At 43.5% G+C, this 19,425-nt stretch overlaps 1 protein-coding gene across 1 annotated transcript; it reads left to right on the top strand.

Moving 5' to 3' along the window:
• Positions 1-4,693: 4,693 nt before the first annotated feature.
• On the top strand, positions 4,694-18,291 carry LOC108601248 (maternal protein pumilio-like). The gene is given in 6 exon segments (XM_033294064.1): positions 4,694-5,017; positions 5,344-5,560; positions 14,399-14,835; positions 14,837-15,605; positions 15,676-15,844; positions 15,927-18,291. Coding segments are annotated over 6 exon segments (2,472 nt in total). The 5' UTR covers positions 4,694-4,708; the 3' UTR covers positions 16,498-18,291.
• Positions 18,292-19,425: the final 1,134 nt, after the last annotated feature.

Genomic DNA, 19,425 nt, shown 5'->3' with positions numbered 1-19,425 from the left:
TTGTTTGCTCTTACAACGGTCCCCGCTCCCCGCAGCATACTTTGCCTGCTACTTTGTAATTTCGTGATTGCGCATTTATGGCTTCATTTTAAGCATTTTTATGTGCCGAGGAGCGGAGAGCGGAGATCCCTTGCCCTTGCCCTTTGTTCTGGCTGCTGCTGCTCTGGGCAAATTTTGTAACATTTTGGGGGCAGGTTGCTGCAAGCAAGTCCTGGCCCGCTTCTTTCCTTTTCGTGGGAGGGTAATTTGCAGCGTACTTTGAACTTGTGTGCGCTTATCGCACACGGAGCTTTCACAACGTTGGCCATATTTTATTTAAATGTCCTGTTCATGTAAATGATGGGCACGCTCCCCTGCCTGTCGCTGTCGCCGTCGCAGGCGCATTGCGCTGTGGTTTTACTCTTTATTTCCTTTAGCTGTCTGCCGATTACAAAACCTTTGCGCACCATAGTCCATATATCAGGCATATACTTAAGCGCGCGCCGCTGCCGCCGCCGCAAGCGTTAAATTAAGGTCAGCATTTTATTTCTCAATTTCTTGCGGTAGCGTCAACAAATGCGTAATGCAAAGGGAAATTGCGTAATTACTGTAATAAAATGCGAGCAATTTAAAGTGGCAGTGTATGAAGAAGCCACTAGGCGTATACTTGATGTGCTTTTAAGGTAAAACAGCTGTCAGTTCGTTGTATGCATTAGCAACTCATTCAATCAGCAAATAGTGTGCGCCAGCTTAGCTGTCATTATATATCTAGCACGTTCCATCTATAAACTGTCCATGTCTTGTCCCATCGTCCCATCGTCCTGCGTCCTGGCAGGCAGGCACTTGTGCAGTTTCTGAAGTGGCCATTTGGCTACTGACTTGGCAAGTACTTGAGCAGCGCTTTAATTAAATATCAATTACGCAGTCAGCTTACGCTCGCTCTCGCTCTCGCTCTCTCTTTCTCTTTCTCACTCTTTTATGCAGTCGCTGCTGCTTAAAAGCAATCAATTAAGCGTGCTTAGCTCAAAACAAAGACACGCCCCACTTATCAGTCCAACCGATTGGACAGTAAAGAGTGCAATGCAAATATTTATTGCAAACGCAAATAGTCAGTCTCTATATCTATATAGTATGCATATATGTTTAAGCGATATACAGTTAATGAACGGACATGGACACATGGCGACAGCAGCGCTGCGTTCAATTGGGTAAACAAAATAAATGCCTAAGGCCAACAACAAGCATTAGCGCACTTTTCGTTTCGAGCCGCATTGCGTGGGCTCATTAGGCAACAACAACAACAACAAAAGAAATTCCACAGGCTAAGCCAACGCGCTGACCATTAAGGCGAATTACTTAATGGGCGCACGCGTATGCTTTGGGCGCTGTCACACACACACACACACACATGCACATTTGGGCTTAAGCTCAGCGCTTGGTTTAATTCGAGTTTAGTGCTCAAGTGTTTGGCCTGCGTGATTGCTGTTTGTATATTGCTTTTTAATTTTTTCACTCTATCCCTTTCCCTGTCTCGTAGCTGTGGCACGTGTGGCACAAATGTGACTCATGTGTGTGTGTGTGCGCCAAAGTTTTGTAGCATGAACTTAACTTATATTTGTAGTTTTCTATTTACGCCTGAACTTTGCCACATATTTCATAAGCTGGCGCCCAGTGTAAGTTGCAGCCAAATGCGTCGGCAACTTTTCTTTACAACCTTGCGCGCTCTGCTGACAAAGTCTCACACATAAATTTAATGCAGTCAGCAAAAAGTGGCAAAAATACGCATTTCTCACTTTCGCATAGTTTTCGTTTGGTTGTTGCACTGATTTCAAGGTGTGCACTTAAAGCAAATCACATTAAATTGCGAGCTAATTTCACTTTAATGCCAAGCAGCTGCAGCTGCTTGAAGAACATATGGAAAATTGCTTTAATTAGGCGAAAAGCAGAAAACAATCAAATGCAGCCATAAAAACTTTTCTTGTTCTTTTTGTTGTTGCGCGCCACTCGAAACTTGTACACACGTTGAAGTTGTAGTCAGAGCCACACTATAATTATAAATCAACTAGCTGCTGCTCCACCTGTTCCGGCCCCAGCAACAAATGAGTAAGCAAAAGCAAATAAGCAACTAATCCACTCAGCAGGCACACAAAACAACATTAAAAGACGAAACTGCCATTGCCATTGTCGTTGTTGTTGTTGTGACCCACTTGCAACAAGTAAATGCGCCACTGCCCGCTAACATTAAGGGTTGTGTCGAGTCTCCAACTGCCACTACACTCACACACACTTACATACTTAATTTCACTTTCCCGTCAGTAAGCAGAAGCAGCAGCAACTCCCCTGTGTATGACATCAGCTATAATTTCCATTACGAGTCAAGCTAAAATTGTACACCAGGGAGCTTATTAAGCCAGAGCTTGTTGGTCGCGCTGGCAACTGGGCGTCATGTAATGTGTAATGTGCAAACGAAATGAAATAAAATATGAAAAAAGAAAACTTGGAAATGTGCAAACACGTGTTGCCAAGCAGCAATAGCAAAGGCTGACGCTGACGAGACTTGTTGCATGTTCTTCACTTTTTAACTGAAAGGTTTTTGTCAAGCTCCAACAGATATAAACATAAATTTTTAGCAGCCAAGCACTCAGCATATGTGTGTGGCACGCACTGGACAGCCATTTGCATAAATCACTTGCGAGCGTAAATTATAGTGCGAGCCGCATAATCAGCAATGCAGCCGCATTGGCTAGAAGCGGGAACGCGCGTCACTTAGCAACTAGTACATCAAAGCCATTGCCTACTTTGCAGGGCGTGAAATAACCTTATATTTTGTATTCTTTTACTTTTTCGCTCGCTACTCGCAACGTTTGTTGCTGCTTGTTTTTTGTTTTCAATTTCGTTTTTAATAATGCGCAACGGCCAAGGCGCTGCTGGGTTCAGATTTCAGCGCTTCTTTGGTTTCTGATTATTATTTTATGCGCCTGCGACTGACTGCGTTGGGTGGAGATGGCTGGAGATGGCTGGGAGAGTGGCGAGTGGTTAGTGGAGAGTGGTGGGGTGTGTGCTTGGAGAGTTTCACGCGTCACGCGCCTCAAAGTATGCAGCATGATGTTTGCTTTTATCGCTGTTGCTTGCTCTGCGTGCCCAACCAACTTTGCCAAGTTCTCAATTTCTGTTCTGTTCTGTTCGTGTGTGTGTGTGTGTGTTGCGTGCGTGTGTTTTATTATTATTTCACTTTGCAATCTTTTGCCACGTTTCATTTTTATGCTTTCATTTCCACTGCTGCTTCTGCTGCCTGCGCCATTCATCAATAATTCAGCAATGCCTTTCTTCTGCGCATTTTGTTTATGCCGCCTGCCTTGCCAATACGCATGTAAACAATTGACAAAATTCCGGCGGGAAATGCCAGAGCCTCCATAACCGCAGTTGAAATTTGTATGGCGCCTCTCGAAAATTGAGCTTATGAATAATTAGCCAGCTGATTTTTCACGCAGTTCCTTTTGCCTTGCCGGCTTTAACAAAGCGAAGCGCATTAAAGGCAACAACAACTGTTACTGTTGCTAACGCCAGCATAGTTTCATTTGCTTGCCAATTAGTTATGCACCAAGCCGAGCTAATTGGCTGTTAGCCTAACCAAGTGCAAGGGCTAATGGCATATCATATTCAAAGTACGCTGAACCTTTCAGCTTTTTATCGCGCATTCATATCGAAATAAAAAACACTGCAGCAGACATTGCAAAATAGACAAAAGGACACAAGGCATTCACTCATGTGTTGCTTGTCATGTTTGTTCTCTGTGATATCCATACATGCATAACAAGCTCCTGCTAAACGTGCATGTGTGTGTGTGTGAGCTTTTTTTATTTTGAATACGTATCGCATGCTGATTTGATTGGATTTGATTTAATTTTCCAATTGAAAACACTTTATCATGTATCATACATGCGCCTATGTCGCTCTTCATATAAGTATGTGTATGTGTGTGTGTGTGTGTATACAGTTACATGAGCTCATCTTCTGAGCATGTACACTCCGATGCACTTGATTAGGGAACAGGCATAATGAAATTTTCAATTGATTTCGCCGCGAATTCAACAAAACAAAATAAGCGGGAATTGAATGGGGAAAAAACTTAGGCTTGGTTAATACAATCAGATAAATTTTAAATATTTAATATTAGATTAAGCCATTATTTTAGGAAATACCTTAATAAATTCAGTTTGAAAGCGCATTCGAGACTTTATACAAGGATATATATATTTAAGTTCTAATAATAATTGTAAATCCTCGAAATGTGTGCCTCAAGTTTATTTGCTTGTCCCTATTTGAATGCACAGCACTGTAGTCTTACCCATGTGCGCTTCTTCTCTGTGTGTGGCCAAGCATCAGATTTCAGTAGAACAAATTGGCAATGACTTGAGGCAAGTTACAAATCTGTGGCAAAAGCTTACACACCTGAGAGCACCTGAGAGAAATCCAAGGGAAGGTTAAACAAGCTTGAAGATATTGCGAACCACCCAACAGTACTTGCAACATTATATACTCCATATCTAGTCTGTAAAACTTTTCCTCACTGTGGAATGCCCTAACTAATGAAAATCGAATATTTTCTTTCGCTTTGCAGCAACTTTTTCGCTCACAGAACCCAAGCCTCGCGGCTGCGGCAGCTGGCCGGCAACAACAATTCAACCCACACACACACACACCCACAACCACCCACCAGAGTGCCCCAATGGGCACGATGCAGGCATCGGCACAGCAGCAACAGATGCAAATGGCCGCAGCATCGCAACAGTTTCTGGCAGCTCAGCAGGCGCAACAGAATGCGGCATATGCCGCACAACAGGCAGCACCGTATGTCATCAATCCGGGACAAGAGGCGACACCGTATCTGAGCATGATAGCCGCCACCCAAATGCCGCAATACTACGGCGTTGCCCCATGGGGCATGTATCCGGGCAATCTGATACCACAACAAGGCACCCAGCCCCGTCGCCCGCTCACGCCCTCGCAGCAGGGAGCCGAGAATCAGCCGTATCAGGTAAGCATCGCTTGCATCACATGCCACGCCCCTGTGGGTACAGCACTCGCTCTTGGCTGCCACATGTAAAAACTCTTGTGTAAATTGTTGTACAGATTGCGCATTTCGTTTAACCTCTTGCTGACAAATTTATTTGTAAATTTGTTGTATAGTTTAACACCTACGACTTTATGACCTAAAACGTTGTATTTTTCTCTCTTCTTTTCTTTTCTACATCAAAAACAAAACAAAAACAAAACACAAACTCAACTCAAATGCTTCATAACCATCAACAATGCTAACCTTGTACAAAATGAAAATAATTGTGTATAAATACCGAATATCAGGTCATTCCGGCCTTCTTCGATCAGAGCGGCTCGCTTGTAATGGGACCACGCACCGGCACGCCCATGCGTCTGGTTAGTCCCGCGCCCGTCTTGGCGGTGCCACCCGGCGCCGCACGTGCCGGTCCGCCGCCACCCCAAGGCCCACAACTGTATCCACCACAGCCGCAGACGGCCCAACAGAATCTCTACTCACAGCAGAACGGCTCCAGTGTTGGAGGTAAGCGCAACCAATCAAAATCATAACTAATCCCCCAATCCTAACCCCAAATCCGAATTGAACCCAACCACAGACCCAACCAGAACCATTGTAATTATTGTATATAGCTCATAAGTTTGTTAAGCACCAAGCATTATCTTAATCTGAGTGTGTGTCTCTCCGGCTGAATCACGCATATATATATATATTCATCATGTATATAGATATATATAGCATTTATAATTGCTGGCCACACTTTCACTTGACGTCGCATTGCTGCTGTTGCCTTTTCCGCCACGTTGCGCTCAAGTTGTCAGCATTATGCAGTCATAATAACAATAAAATATAATGCAATTTATAATTTCGAAATACCATTGCAATTACTTTGCGTGTCTGCGCTCCTCCCCACTCTGCGCTACACACCCAAGAGTAGAGCATATTTGTATGCCCAACAAACTAGTGCGGCGCTACTCTTTTGTAGTTAGTGCAGTAAGCATTGCAAGCAACTGCCTTTAAAACATTAAAGGATACATCGGTTTATAGACTAAAGAAAAGTCATCTCAGATCTCTTTGCTTGTAATTCAATGAAAAGCAATAGAGCTGTTTGTATCATTTTGCTGCAAGTTGCTTATATAGAAGGCTTACTGTACACTGGCTCGTGTATTCAAAAGCGCCACAACTGTTATTGTTGTTGTTGTCAGCAGAGTTCTGCTTGCTTTTCATAAATATCTAATGCAACAAAAACTAACAGCAATTGCATGCAAGCACGCAAAATGTTATTATTGCCCCTCCGCCAACAACAACAGCAACAGCAACAGCAACAACAACAACAACAGCAACAACAACAAGAAGTAGCTAAAACTACAAAAACAATTTTATCCTCACTATGCCATGCAGCTGACAAGAGTCAGCGTTTGACTGACTCATGCAATTTACTTTGCATGTGTGTGTGTGTGTGTTTTTTTGGGTGGGTGGGTGTTTTATGTGGGTAAACGCTGCGCTGCTATTTGTAAGACAAATTAAATGGAAGCTTATGCGTGCACATAACATGAATTCAGAAGAACAAATAATGAGCTATTAGAAGCTTCCTGGTATTTTCCTATTCTAGTTATGCAGAAACGATTCAAGCGACAAAAAACACCAAATGGGGTACCACAGAATTTCAAATTAACCTCAAAACACATCAAATTAGCTTTGAGTTTTAGTAGTAACAGTTTTCGCTTTTGGCTCCCACGATTTAATTTGATTTCCTAGCATATTTCAAGAATTCATTTTCAACTTTTTTGACTTTCGAAAGACTCAATTGAAAGTCCTACTGATCCAGACTTCCAATAGTGCCAACTCTATTCTAAGATTCGGCTATACATTGATCTGTAAACAACTGAGAGAGAGAATTTCCTGAAGTTAATTCAAATACATGTCCAAACACTTTCCACAAACTCCGCTGCCGCATAAACTTGTTCACTAAGCACTTGTGTATGTGTGTGTGTGTGTGTATTTCAAAAATAACATTTGAAATATAAGCTAAACTGCATTTGGGAGTTTGGGTGGGGACTGCTTATGGCAAAGCTTGCGTCAAGCCGAAAATTGTTGACGACTGGCAACAACTCCACCCACAGTTGTTGTAAATTTATAGAATTTCAAATTATAATTAATAACAGCAGTGAGGCAATGAAAGTTTGCGCTTTATGTGAGTTTAGTTTGTTGTGACTGCCTTAAAGTTGTGAAGTTCTCTGTTGGCGGAAAAAGTTTGAAGCGAGGCGAGCATTGTGCACATTTGTAATTTAAACTTCAAACTGAAAACACAATTGAAGTTTAAAACTGAAGTTCGTTTTACTAAATTGATTGCAACAGCTTCATTATATATAAAAAAAAGAATTAAATTTCATACACTGCGTGCATCGGAGGCCTGGACCACAACAAATGATGCCTTAATGGACGAAAATGAGCAATGGCAACATTGCTGCAGTGCAGGCCAGGACGGCGGACGGACGGCAGGACGGACTTACACGTTAATGGCAACTTGTGCATTATATTCATTAATTAATTTTACTTCATGCGGTTGTTAAACGAGTTTCTCTCACTTGATGAATGCCACATGACATTTGTTGCCAGCAACATTTTCAATTATGACCGCTTTAAGGCACTTCAAGTTGAACAAATTTTATGATTTTCAATCACACAAATTAATTAAGTGTCATGCCCAATAGCTTGAGAAAGAGCGAGCATTAGCACAATTAGTGTGTGCAGGTGATTGAGGCAGGTGGTGGCAGGTGGCAGGTGGCAAGTGGGAAAGAGCTGCGGCTGCTGCTGCTGCTGATTGTGAAATGCATAAGCACACACAGTAGTGTTCAGGGACAGAGACACAGCCGCTTACACAGACAAGTTGACTGCACAACTCAATTGTAATTAGCACTCAAGCATTGGTACACTCGGTTGGCAGCAGCAGCAGCAGCAGCAGCAGCATCGATGCAGCATCAGTTGCAATAGACACTTGCCCCACATTTGCCAAAAGTGTGGGTGGGGCGCAGCACGCCCAGCCCAGCCCAAAACCTCATTACAAAGTGCAATCGAACAAGCCGAAGCCCCTGCGTTTGTGCATAAGTGTGCGTCTCTGTATGGGTGTGTCTGTGTGTGTGTGTGTGTGTGCAATGTCAAAAAGCTTTTTAATGGAGATTATATTGTTTTAAGTGCCTCGCTGTCAGGCAGGCAGCCTGCGTCAGACAAGCTGCAATTACAAACGTTAATGCGCACAGAGCACACAAGAGAGAGAGAGGAACAGGCACAGGCACAGGCTCAGGCACTGGCACATGGCAGATGGCAGAGCTTGACTTTGTAACCGCCAAACCCTTTGGTCGCTCGTGCCTTGAAACAATGTTGGGGATATACACAGAAGAATGTTCATGCTGCTCCCCAAGGCAGCCTTTGCCTTTGCCCAGAATTATTATGCACACCTTTCACATGTTGTTGCCACACACTCACACACTCACACACACACACACGCACACTTGCACACAAGTGATTGCATTTGTGGCAAACGGGGTTGGAAAGTGAAAGCCAGCAGGCAGCTTATGCTGCATAAAAAGCAGGCAACAGAGTCAGTCAGTACCCCCCACCCCCATCTCCTGCTACGCATACTAAGAAACGCCCGCTGCTGGCTTTTGTGCAAATGAATTCGTTTATTTTGTAAAATGTCAATTGCTGTTGGGCCACAGACGCAGCCAGCAGCAGTAGCAGCAGTAGCAGCTCTGTTGCATGTATTGTCGTGCCACAAGTGCTGTAAGTGTGTGTGTGTGTGTGTGTGAGCTTGACTGGCTGCCTTGTCAATGATTTTGTGGCACATGCAGCAGCAGCAGCAACTTGTTTGACACTTGTGGCAAAGACGGACACTTAGTGTGCGCACAAAGCTGAAGAGCGAGAGAGAGAGAGAGCGAGAGCGATAGAGTAGGAGCTGCACTTTCGGGCTTAATGAAATTGCTAGTGTCGTGTCGCATGTGGCGTATGCGTAACATTGTTATGCAGGATGATTGATTGAATGCGCTTAGCTTAGCTTAGCGCAAGCGTTTGACTGCTTGTTCTATATAGAATGCAAGCATTAACAGTTATGTACATGCATCCTCTAATTACATTTTTGTGTTAGGCGCTTACATTGTTGAGCGCACTTTTTCATAGCCTACTTAACGGCGCACACAAACCAGGCCCCAGGCCCCAAGCACTGCTGGCCGCCCGCTGCTTTTAAATAGTTTCCGGGCATTTAAATGAGTCGGAAATTTTTTAATGCGCTTTCACGCTGCCGCTTGTTGTTGTGTGCTCAAGCTTAAGCCTGCTCAGCCTGCGAGACTGCACGTTTATGCATTTATAATTCATAAAATCATTACATTAAGCTATGCGTGTGTGTGTGTGTGTGTGTCAGTGTGTGTGTTAGCTAAGAGGCAGCTGTTTCTTGTGCTGCGCATATGGAGCGTGTGCATAAACCACAAAATGTCGCCTGCAATAAAATGGCTGCCTTTTTAATGCCGCCCACACACACACACACACAGTGAGATATATATATATATATGTGAACGGGCTGCAGTTTCATTTGGTAAAGTGTGCTTGCTGTTACCCCAACGAAAGACACACTGGGGAGACAAACAGACCCAGAGACAGCGAAAGAGAGAGAGAGAGAGAGAGAGAGAGAGAAAGTAAAACAGTCAGACATGGCCTGCAGCATTAGACTGACTGTAACTGTTTTACCGGCTCCGGCTCCGGCTCCAGCTCCGGCACCGGCGCAAGGTAGAGAGCAGTGTAGCCTCAATTATTACGACTGTTTTGGGCTACCAATACCACTCACACTTTTGCAGCAACACGCCACGCCACGCCACACACAAATTGCATGAATAATTCTCTTTTAAATTGTATGCATCGCTACCACTACACACGCACACACCCCCACACACACATTTATACACGTTGTGCAAATAAAATAAACAGCGAGTGCCATACCAAGCCCGAATCCCAACCCCAACCTTCAGCTTCAATCCACCTCGACACTTGTATTGACGCAAACTTGTTTGTACTACATAAGCCATAGGCCACCGCCCCCACCGCACTCAACTCAGCTTCAGCTGTGTCTGCATTTTGAAAATGATTTAGTTAGCGTCGCAAAGTCGCTGAAGAGCGCGTAAAATTCAGTTGCCATTTAATGCCTCGCAAAATAAAATAAAAAGTATAAACGAAAATTAAAAACTTTGCTGCAGAGATTGCTTTTATTTATTGTTGTTGTTTGTTTACTTAAGCTGATTCTTTTAAATTGCATTGCATTTTTGCATCCCAAACAATTCAATTAGACAGTTCGAGACACTTTAATATTCTTTGTCCTCTAGCCAATGTCAGCACTTGTGACTATCGATAGTAATCCAAGCTTCAATTGCTTTCATTTTCACGCCATTTGTTCACTTAAAAATGACGCAGCTGGCACGCCTCTTGTTTGCTTGTGGCATGCCGCACAGCAGAAAAACTTGTAGAATTTTGAAGCAATTAATTTATGCAGTCAAGGTGCTTATGAGGCTGTTGCATGTTTTTTTTTTTTTTTTGTTTTTTAAACGTTTGCTGTTTTTATTGAATATTCTCTTAAATTGAGCTAACAATAAGTATACAAGATCTTATTAACTAACATTATCTAACAGGTTTCTATAAACTGTTTTAGGATTGCACGTTCCTAGATTCTATCGCTGGTTGGTAGGTCGTTCCGACGCAGACGAGCGGCTGCACCGCCTTGTTAGCCCTCGCGCGAGGGGTTAGCATGACGAGAAGCTTGCTGTTAGTATTTTACCTTGTGTTCAGCTATTACATCTCTGACGGGTTGAATATTTAGATCTTTCTGTATGTTTTCGTTTCGAACGCACTACGGTGCCCCGATGAAAGTTCTAAGGATTTTTGACTGGACTCTCTGGGCAATATCAATGTTGCTATTGCTAGCGTTCCCCCATAGTTGGGCGCGTCCAGATGGGTTTTAGTACGGAATTGTAAAGCAGGACCTTATATTCAAGCTGAGAGAGGACCGAGCGTTGATAAGCCAGTGGAGGCTATTGGCTTTTAGTTTTAGTTGCGTTCTCTTGGCATGTGAGTCTTCTGTCGAGGTGTACTCCAAGATACGTCACTTCGTTTGCTTGCGGGAGTGCGGAATTGTTTAGTGTGGCGGATGGACAATATGCCTGTTTAGGGTAAAAGTAACATGTTTGCTTTTTTGTTCGTTTACTTTTATTCGCCAGTCAGAGAGCCATTTCTCCACTTCGACCATATGAAGAGCCAGTTGCGCTGTTGCTTGCATAGGGCACCTCGAACGGCTTAGAATAGCTGTATCGTCAGCAAAGGTGGATGTTGTTAGTCGATTCTATTGTTGGAATATCTGCTGTGGTAAGGACATATAGTGTTGCGTCCAAGTTACGTGCCTTGTGGACCCAGCCTCTGATCACTAGTCGTCAAGACATGCAGAATTGATTTCTCAGCTGCAAATTTCCTGTCATATAGATACGACTCTATAAATTTGTGTGTATTTATAAAATAGAACTTTGAGCCCATATATTATGTTATCCTCTCTAGCCAGACTCTGATCGATGCTTGTGGATACATCTAAGAATATTGCAGTGCAATATCCTCGGTTTCGAATGCGCTTCTTATTTCAGATGTTATGCGATTAAACTGCTCGATAGTGCCGTGTTTTTTCACGAACCCAATTGATGTGACTGGCATTTTGTTATGGATTCTTAGATATGGCTTTATCCGAGTCAGGAAGCATTTTTCAAAGAGTTTTGAAAGGTATGTAGTAGGCTTATGGGTCTGTATGACGATGGATTTGTGTGATCCTTGCCTTGCTTTGGTATCATTATTATTATTACTTTTTTCTTTTTTTTGTGGGAAGTAACCAAGCTTGGTGATGGCATTGAAGAGTTGCGCCAGGGTGCAAACTGCACAATATGGGAGCTCAATAATCTTTTTGGCGTTATTTGGTCGAGGCCTGGTGATTTTTTCGGGTTCAACTGATTTTTGTGATGGTGTGCAATTCGTTTGAGGCGAAAATTCCATTGGGCTCTTGTGAGCTGAAGTCACTTGTTTAATGTTGTTATTGCTGAATGATTTGTAGACAGGATTTGCTGAAACACATTTTCCCGAAGGTGTCCTGCAATGGTTTTTAGGCTCTGTCTTCGTCACTGCGGCCAGCGCCTAGTTGGGTATCTTATAGGCATTCACAGTTCTGTTGGCGGGCTGAGTTGGTATGAGCTTTCACAGGGGAGTTTTCGTAGAGAGGATGCTAGGTTGCTGGATAGCGATGTTGACTATTTGCTTCTTGTTGTTTTAACGCTTTGGTAAGCTTGCGGGTGGGATCTTTAAGCCTTTTGACGTGCAATATGGCGACCTGTGAGACTGCCCTTCTCGTCTAAGGCGTCGCTTTTCTAGAACGAGTTGCTCGATTTGCTGATTTGTCTCCTTTTGAGTATAAGGCACTTGTGCGTTTTGAGGAGGTGCAATGCGGGCTGCGGTGACAAAATTTGACTCTAGTGTTTGCATAGGCCTGTCGATTATCTTTAACGTTAGTACAGGTTTGCGTAATGTGTGAGTTTTATTTCCATATAGCAATCATTGGTTTTGTGTGTAGTCACATCTAGCGGTTGATTATCAGTACTGGATGACTGAGTAAATTAATTAGAACGGGTGAGTGCGTCAGATGAGAGATCTGAAGAGACTTTCGCACTGATCAAGTTTCGAGTATATTTTGGTAATTTGCGCAGTCTATTAAGTCAGGCAGTATTATTTAGGGTCTGTTTGGCCAGTATGTTGGTTACCGGGAGGAAACGCTGTCGAAGTTTGTTGCTGGTTTTATAATTGCTTATAGAAGCTGCTTTCCTTTTGAGTCACCGGCGAGATCCGTGTGTTGTGCTTGGCATTGTAGTCTCCTGCCTGCTATGCAAATGGCTCTCCTAGATGAGTCGAAGAACTGCATTGAACTCTCATTCACTTTATGGTTTGAAGCGAGGAGGCAATAACTGCGCGCCTAGAGTAAGATTGTTTACCACTATCCAGTTTTATCTTTATTGTTGTGGTGTAAATATTTTCTGCGAGCTCCTTGTAACGGTGATGCTTGATACGGTTCTGATCAGGATACCAGTCCCGCCATGTGCCTTGCATCGGGATAGTTTGTTGATTAGAATGTGTAGCCTCTTTAATTGAAGTTATATTTGTTGGTCTAGTGTGTGTTTCTGACAGTAACATGACGTCAATGTGTTTGTCGACCCAAGGAATTGAGATAACTCAAGTTTATGCTGTGAAAACGCCATAAGCATTCCACGGATATACGTAGAGGATCCATTGATTATTTTGGACTGGTGTGATACTAACATTATGTATCAAGAGATCTGATTACGCAATTAAGATCTTGCATAGTGTTCGCAATGAAGGACATGACTCCATTATTGCTTTGTGCAGAGATACGAGAAACAGTTGCTCAGGTTATTTTGTTGGTGTTCCACAGGCTGATAATGGTTTGCCATATTTATCTCAGAGTTAGGTGCTTTTGGCATGCAAAGCGGCTGAGCGTGTGTTTAGAGAGCAAAGTTATGCCAATGTAAAGCGAAATAAGTTTCTTTCACTTTCACTGTTTGCCTGTTGGACTCTCGAACATGTTGTGCGAATTCTTGGACTAACAAACAACAATCCGCGCCCACCCACTCCCACTCCCACTCCCAGTCTATAGGCTAAAATCAAATGCCAGTGACATATTACGGCATCCATCAAGCTGTCAGCTTCTTCTTATTGTTGTTGTTATTTGCGCTTATTGTAAGCTTTTGTATATACGACACACACACACACATATGTGTCGTCTGTCTATGTTTGTCTGCGTGAGTTATATTTTTACATATCCCCCAGAGCTTTGCAACTGCGCCCATTGCTCATGCCCCCTAGCAGCAGCAACAGCAGCAGTGGGTGGGTGGTGAGGCTGCTGCAGCAACTAAAACTAACGCCACAGCTGCGTCTTAAAGCGGACAATTAAGTTTACGACAGCGCTCCCAGTGCCTGTGCCAGTGCCAGTGCCAGGACAGCAGGCTCTACTTTCCTTGAGCGTAAACTCGATTAATTGCGTACTTTAGTTAAAGCACTCAATGTGCTTGCTTTATTTTATGTCCCAGAGACGCGCTTAACTGTCGCAGCGCTTGTAAAATTTGACTGCCAGCATTATTAACTTGCCAGCCCAGCGAGCTTCGCTGCTCTTTAGATTGTAATCAAATGAATAATAACAATATTAATACATTAAGCATTAAGTTTGTTTGCTTTTGTTTATTATTATTGACGACCACTTGCTCTCGATCTCGCTTTTTGCAGGCCTCGCCTTGAACACCAACTCGCTGACAGGGCGTCGCGACTCGTTCGATCGCACCAGCTCCGCCTTCAGCCCCTCGGCCATGGACTACAGCAGCAGCAGCGTGGCCGCCGCCAATGCAGTGAACAGCAGCGTCGCCCAGGCCGCCGCAGCCGCCGCAGCCGCCGCACGCGTCAAGTGGACGGGCGCCATGTCGAATGCCAGCGCCTATGGCACTCTGGGAGCCGCCGGTGTCAACGCCTCGGTCAGTCCGCTGGGTGCGCCCCTGACGCCGCCACCCACACAGTCCTGCCTGATGGGCGGCAATCGGGCGCCCGGCGCCGAGTCGCGTCAGCGCCAACAGATGGCCGTGGGCTTGCCCGCGACAGCAGCCGCCGCACAAGCAGCCGCCGCCGCGGCCGCCACCATGTCGGCTCGAACCAGTTCGCTCTTCTCGAACCACTTTGGCCTTGCCGGGCGGGCACCACGCCCGCGCTGTGGCTGCCGCGGTGGCCATTCACTTCCAGGCCGCTGCCGCTGCAGGCGGCGCACCACAGCCGGGCAGATCGCGGCTGCTGGAGGACTTCAGGAATCAGCGCTATCCGAACTTGCAGCTGCGCGATCTGAGCAATCACATTGTGGAGTTCTCGCAGGATCAGCATGGCTCGCGCTTCATCCAGCAGAAGCTGGAGCGTGCCACGGCCGCGGAGAAGCAAATGGTGTTCAGCGAGATTCTGGGCGCTGCCTACAGTCTGATGACGGATGTGTTTGGCAACTATGTGATCCAGAAGTTCTTTGAGTTCGGCACGCCGGAGCAGAAGAACACGCTGGGCATGCAGGTCAAGGGTCATGTGCTGCAGCTGGCGCTGCAGATGTACGGCTGTCGGGTCATACAGAAGGCGCTGGAGAGCATCAACCCGGACCAGCAGCGCGAGATCGTGCACGAGCTGGACGGGCATGTGCTGAAGTGCGTCAAGGACCAGAACGGCAACCATGTGGTGCAGAAGTGCATCGAGTGCGTCGACCCAGTGGCCTTGCAGTTCATCATCAATGCATTCAAGGGCCAGGTCTACTCGCTGAGCACCCATCCCTATGGCTGTCGCGTCATCCAGCGCATCCTGGAGCACTGCACGGCCGAGCAGACCACGCCCATTCTGGATGAGCTGCATGAGCACACCGAGAACCTCATACAGGACCAATACGGCAACTATGTCATACAACATGTGCTGGGTAAGTGCAGTGCCTGTCAAACTGTTCGCTCTAGCTGCTAACTGTTTGTTTGTTTGTTTATTCCCATCAGAGCATGGCAAGCAGGAGGACAAGTCCATATTGATCACCAGCGTGCGCGGCAAGGTGCTGGTGCTCTCGCAGCACAAGTTCGCCTCCAATGTGGTGGAAAAGTGCGTCACACACGCCACGCGCAGCGAGCGCACAGGCCTCATCGATGAGGTCTGCACCTTCAATGACAAGTAAGTGGCTCTGATTACGCTAAACGCCCTGAGATGAGCTTCCCCACTCATGCACCCACTCGTTCACCTTTTCCCTCCGCAGTGCCTTGCATGTCATGATGAAGGATCAGTATGCCAACTATGTGGTCCAAAAGATGATTGACGTCTCGGAGCCCACGCAGCTGAAGAAGCTCATGACCAAGATACGCCCCCACATGGCCGCGTTGCGCAAATACACCTATGGCAAGCACATCAATGCCAAGCTGGAGAAGTACTACATGAAGATAACCAACCCCATTGGCTCGGCCGCCACCAGCGCCAGCACATCGACCTCAACAACTGTAACGGCCAGCAGTGCTGCCCCCACAGCAGCAGCCGCAGCAGCAGCTGTATCATCCAACAGCCCCACCTCCGCCTCTGCCTGCTCGCCGTCGTCGGTGGTGGCCAGCGCAGCCACCACAACCACAAACAGCATCGCTTCGCCCACCATCTGTGCCGTGCAGGAGAATGGCAACGCTCTAATGACCGAGCCCACATCGCCAGCCAGCTCGGAGTCGTCCGTGTCGTTGGTAAACTCTGTTAACAGCGGCCTCGGACCCATCGGTCCACCCGCAACCGCTGCCGCCGCCGCCACCAGCATCACCACCACCACCACCAGCAATGGTGTGCTGTAAAATGGTTGGGCAAAGCTTCAATAGAAACTTAAATGATGAAGGAGGCTTCGGATCGAAGCCAGTCGATAATTTCAATTTTCAATTGTAAACTTGAATACGCGAAAGCAACATGATTATTTCAAAAACACACACACACACAAAATTCATTTTAAAGAATCTATATATATATATATATACGACTACAATATATGTAATTCGTAAACAAATTGATAAATGAACACTTAAAGTAAAAGTAGCATGTAGACTCTAAAGAATGCAAATATAATTTACGTGTGAGGAACAACTTTACGCTCTTACACCTACACCTACACACACACAGACACACTCACGCACACATACACGCGCTCAGACACATACAGACGCACGCTCATAATTAAACTACTCTTCAGAAGTTGCCTTCGCAACAGATTTAACGTCGCTTTTGCGCTATGTAAAATTTTGTACAAAAAGAATAAAGATTAACAACAACAAGAACAACAACAACAACAATAAGAAGGAGAAGAACAAGAACAGCAACAACATAGCAAGTTGAAATTCGAAATGAAACCATGTAAAACAATGTATGTAATAATTATTATAATTTTGTTGTTGTCCAATTTGTTCATCATGTAAAATTAAACTGTTTTTTGTAAAATTCTCATTAATTTTAATAAATCAAACGTTTATTTGTAAATTGCTCGCTGTGTATAGGAGAAACATACGAAGAAGACAAAACCAACACACACACACACACACACATACACTCATGCGAGGTATAACTACCAGCTCTATAAGCAAACAACACACACACACACACACATATATCTATAAATATTTACATTCATAATTGTATTTTGTATAAATTGCTTGTTTTAAGTCTCAATTAACTCATCATACACATATACACACCCCCACACACACACACAAACACACGCGCTCGCGCATGGTATTTATATATATGTATGTATGTAGAATCGCTCGCTATGTGTGAGCCTTCGAATCGAACCCTTTTTGTTTAGCACGTAAGATTTAACTGATTACCATTTAAATGATTTCAAACATTTAGTTAAGTTTTGCTTTTAATGAGGCAATTCATTTTACAAAACAAATCACACAGTATCACACACTATCACCTCACCAAACTGAAAAATGTATGCGAAACCACAATAAAAACAACCACAAAATAAACCAAATTTATACAAATGTTAATTGCCAAATACTTTGGCATCTTGGCAATAGTTCCTTTTACTCTATTTGTTTTTATATATGCGCATATCTACGAATATTATATTTGTCTCTTATTTAATAATTTGCAGTCATTTGCTAGCCCACCTATGAATAATTTTAACTGTAAACACACACACACACACATAAACATACTCTCGTTGGTCATCTCGACTGCTGCAGTTTGAAAGTCATTGGCAGCAGGCATGTGTTTGATGCTCTTGCTATTTACATTTAATTTCATTGTATTTTTTATAATTTCTATTGACTGTGCAGCTTGAAATGCAGCCGTTGTGCTATCCTATATCCAAATGTAAGCTGTGTAATTGTCAGACACACACACACACACACACACAGAGAGAGACACACAATTGTAAATTGTCAACATGTGTACAAGCATCGCATTGTTTGTATGTATACACAACTCTAATGTAAAAAGCGAATACATTTTTGTACATTTTTTGATAACAATAACAATAACATTTAGACTATTTCGCGACGCCTTATACGAACAGGTAGAAAACTAAAAAAAAACTAAACGAAACGAACGAAAATTATATGCTATGAGTATAACGAATTTAAATACAATATAAATATGTATAATTTTATTATATTTAATTCTTTTTTATCGGTTTCGCTATACTAATTAAAGTACGAATATTACCAAAAACATGTACGATTATTGGCCTAATAAAATTATAAACTGTAAATTTGAATCACACACACACGCACGCACGTAGAGACGGACACGTACGTGGACACATATTTTTGTACGCCAAACAGAATTTAGTTGTCGTCTCGACATTTTAATCTTCGTTGTATATACTTGTAAATGTATATATACTATATGTATTTGATATATATATGTATATATGTAAGCATTGAACATTTGTAATTTTCTGTAAATTTCACGATTCCCATACATACAATACCAACTCTCCTAATCCTACCTACCATATGTATGTATAAATAATGAGCGCATTTCAAGCTAGAGGCGCAGCAATAGTTTGTCTCTTATGAAATATTGTTTGGTATTTTTAGTTAATGTATTAACCGTTCGAACTGCCTGTCTACAGAGCGCAATGCACTGATAATTATAATTTACATATTTAATAACACACACACACACACATGCATACATACATACATAGCATAAACGCTGTATTTAGATTCTCAACGTTCTGCATAGTGAAACACGGAAGTAGAGACGCTTTCTACATTTTATTGAAACACACGCTGTGTATATTTGAGGTGTAAATTACACATACATACAAACACACACACACACACACACAGACAGACACAAGCCACACGTATACACTTGATGCAAATTAAACACATAACCTGCATATGCTGCATAGCTGTAGGTGTTAGCATAAGATAAGCTCTTATACTTCTAACTCTTAGCACACATTAAATATAAATACAAGCATGTAAAAGAATTTTGAACTGCGATTAAAGCAAAGATTTTTAAAATGAATATAAGTATGTATGTTTGTCACATGTATATGTAATTGTATATACTTATGTATACAATAAAATTTGTAAGAGCGCCAAGTGCGTTAACCACTCAAATACGCAGATTATACATGCATAGATATGCATATGTATCTAGTTTTTAAAAGAGATCACAATTGGCACATCTCGCATATGGCTTAGAGATCGAGATTTAAATACACACACACACAATGTAAACAATGTAACTTAATGATGTACGAGTACATA

The sequence above is a fragment of the Drosophila busckii genome, chromosome 3R, assembly GCF_011750605.1.
Source record: "Drosophila busckii strain San Diego stock center, stock number 13000-0081.31 chromosome 3R, ASM1175060v1, whole genome shotgun sequence".
NCBI classification, from domain to species: domain Eukaryota; kingdom Metazoa; phylum Arthropoda; class Insecta; order Diptera; family Drosophilidae; genus Drosophila; species Drosophila busckii.
This window is presented reverse-complemented; position numbering and strand designations above follow the sequence as displayed.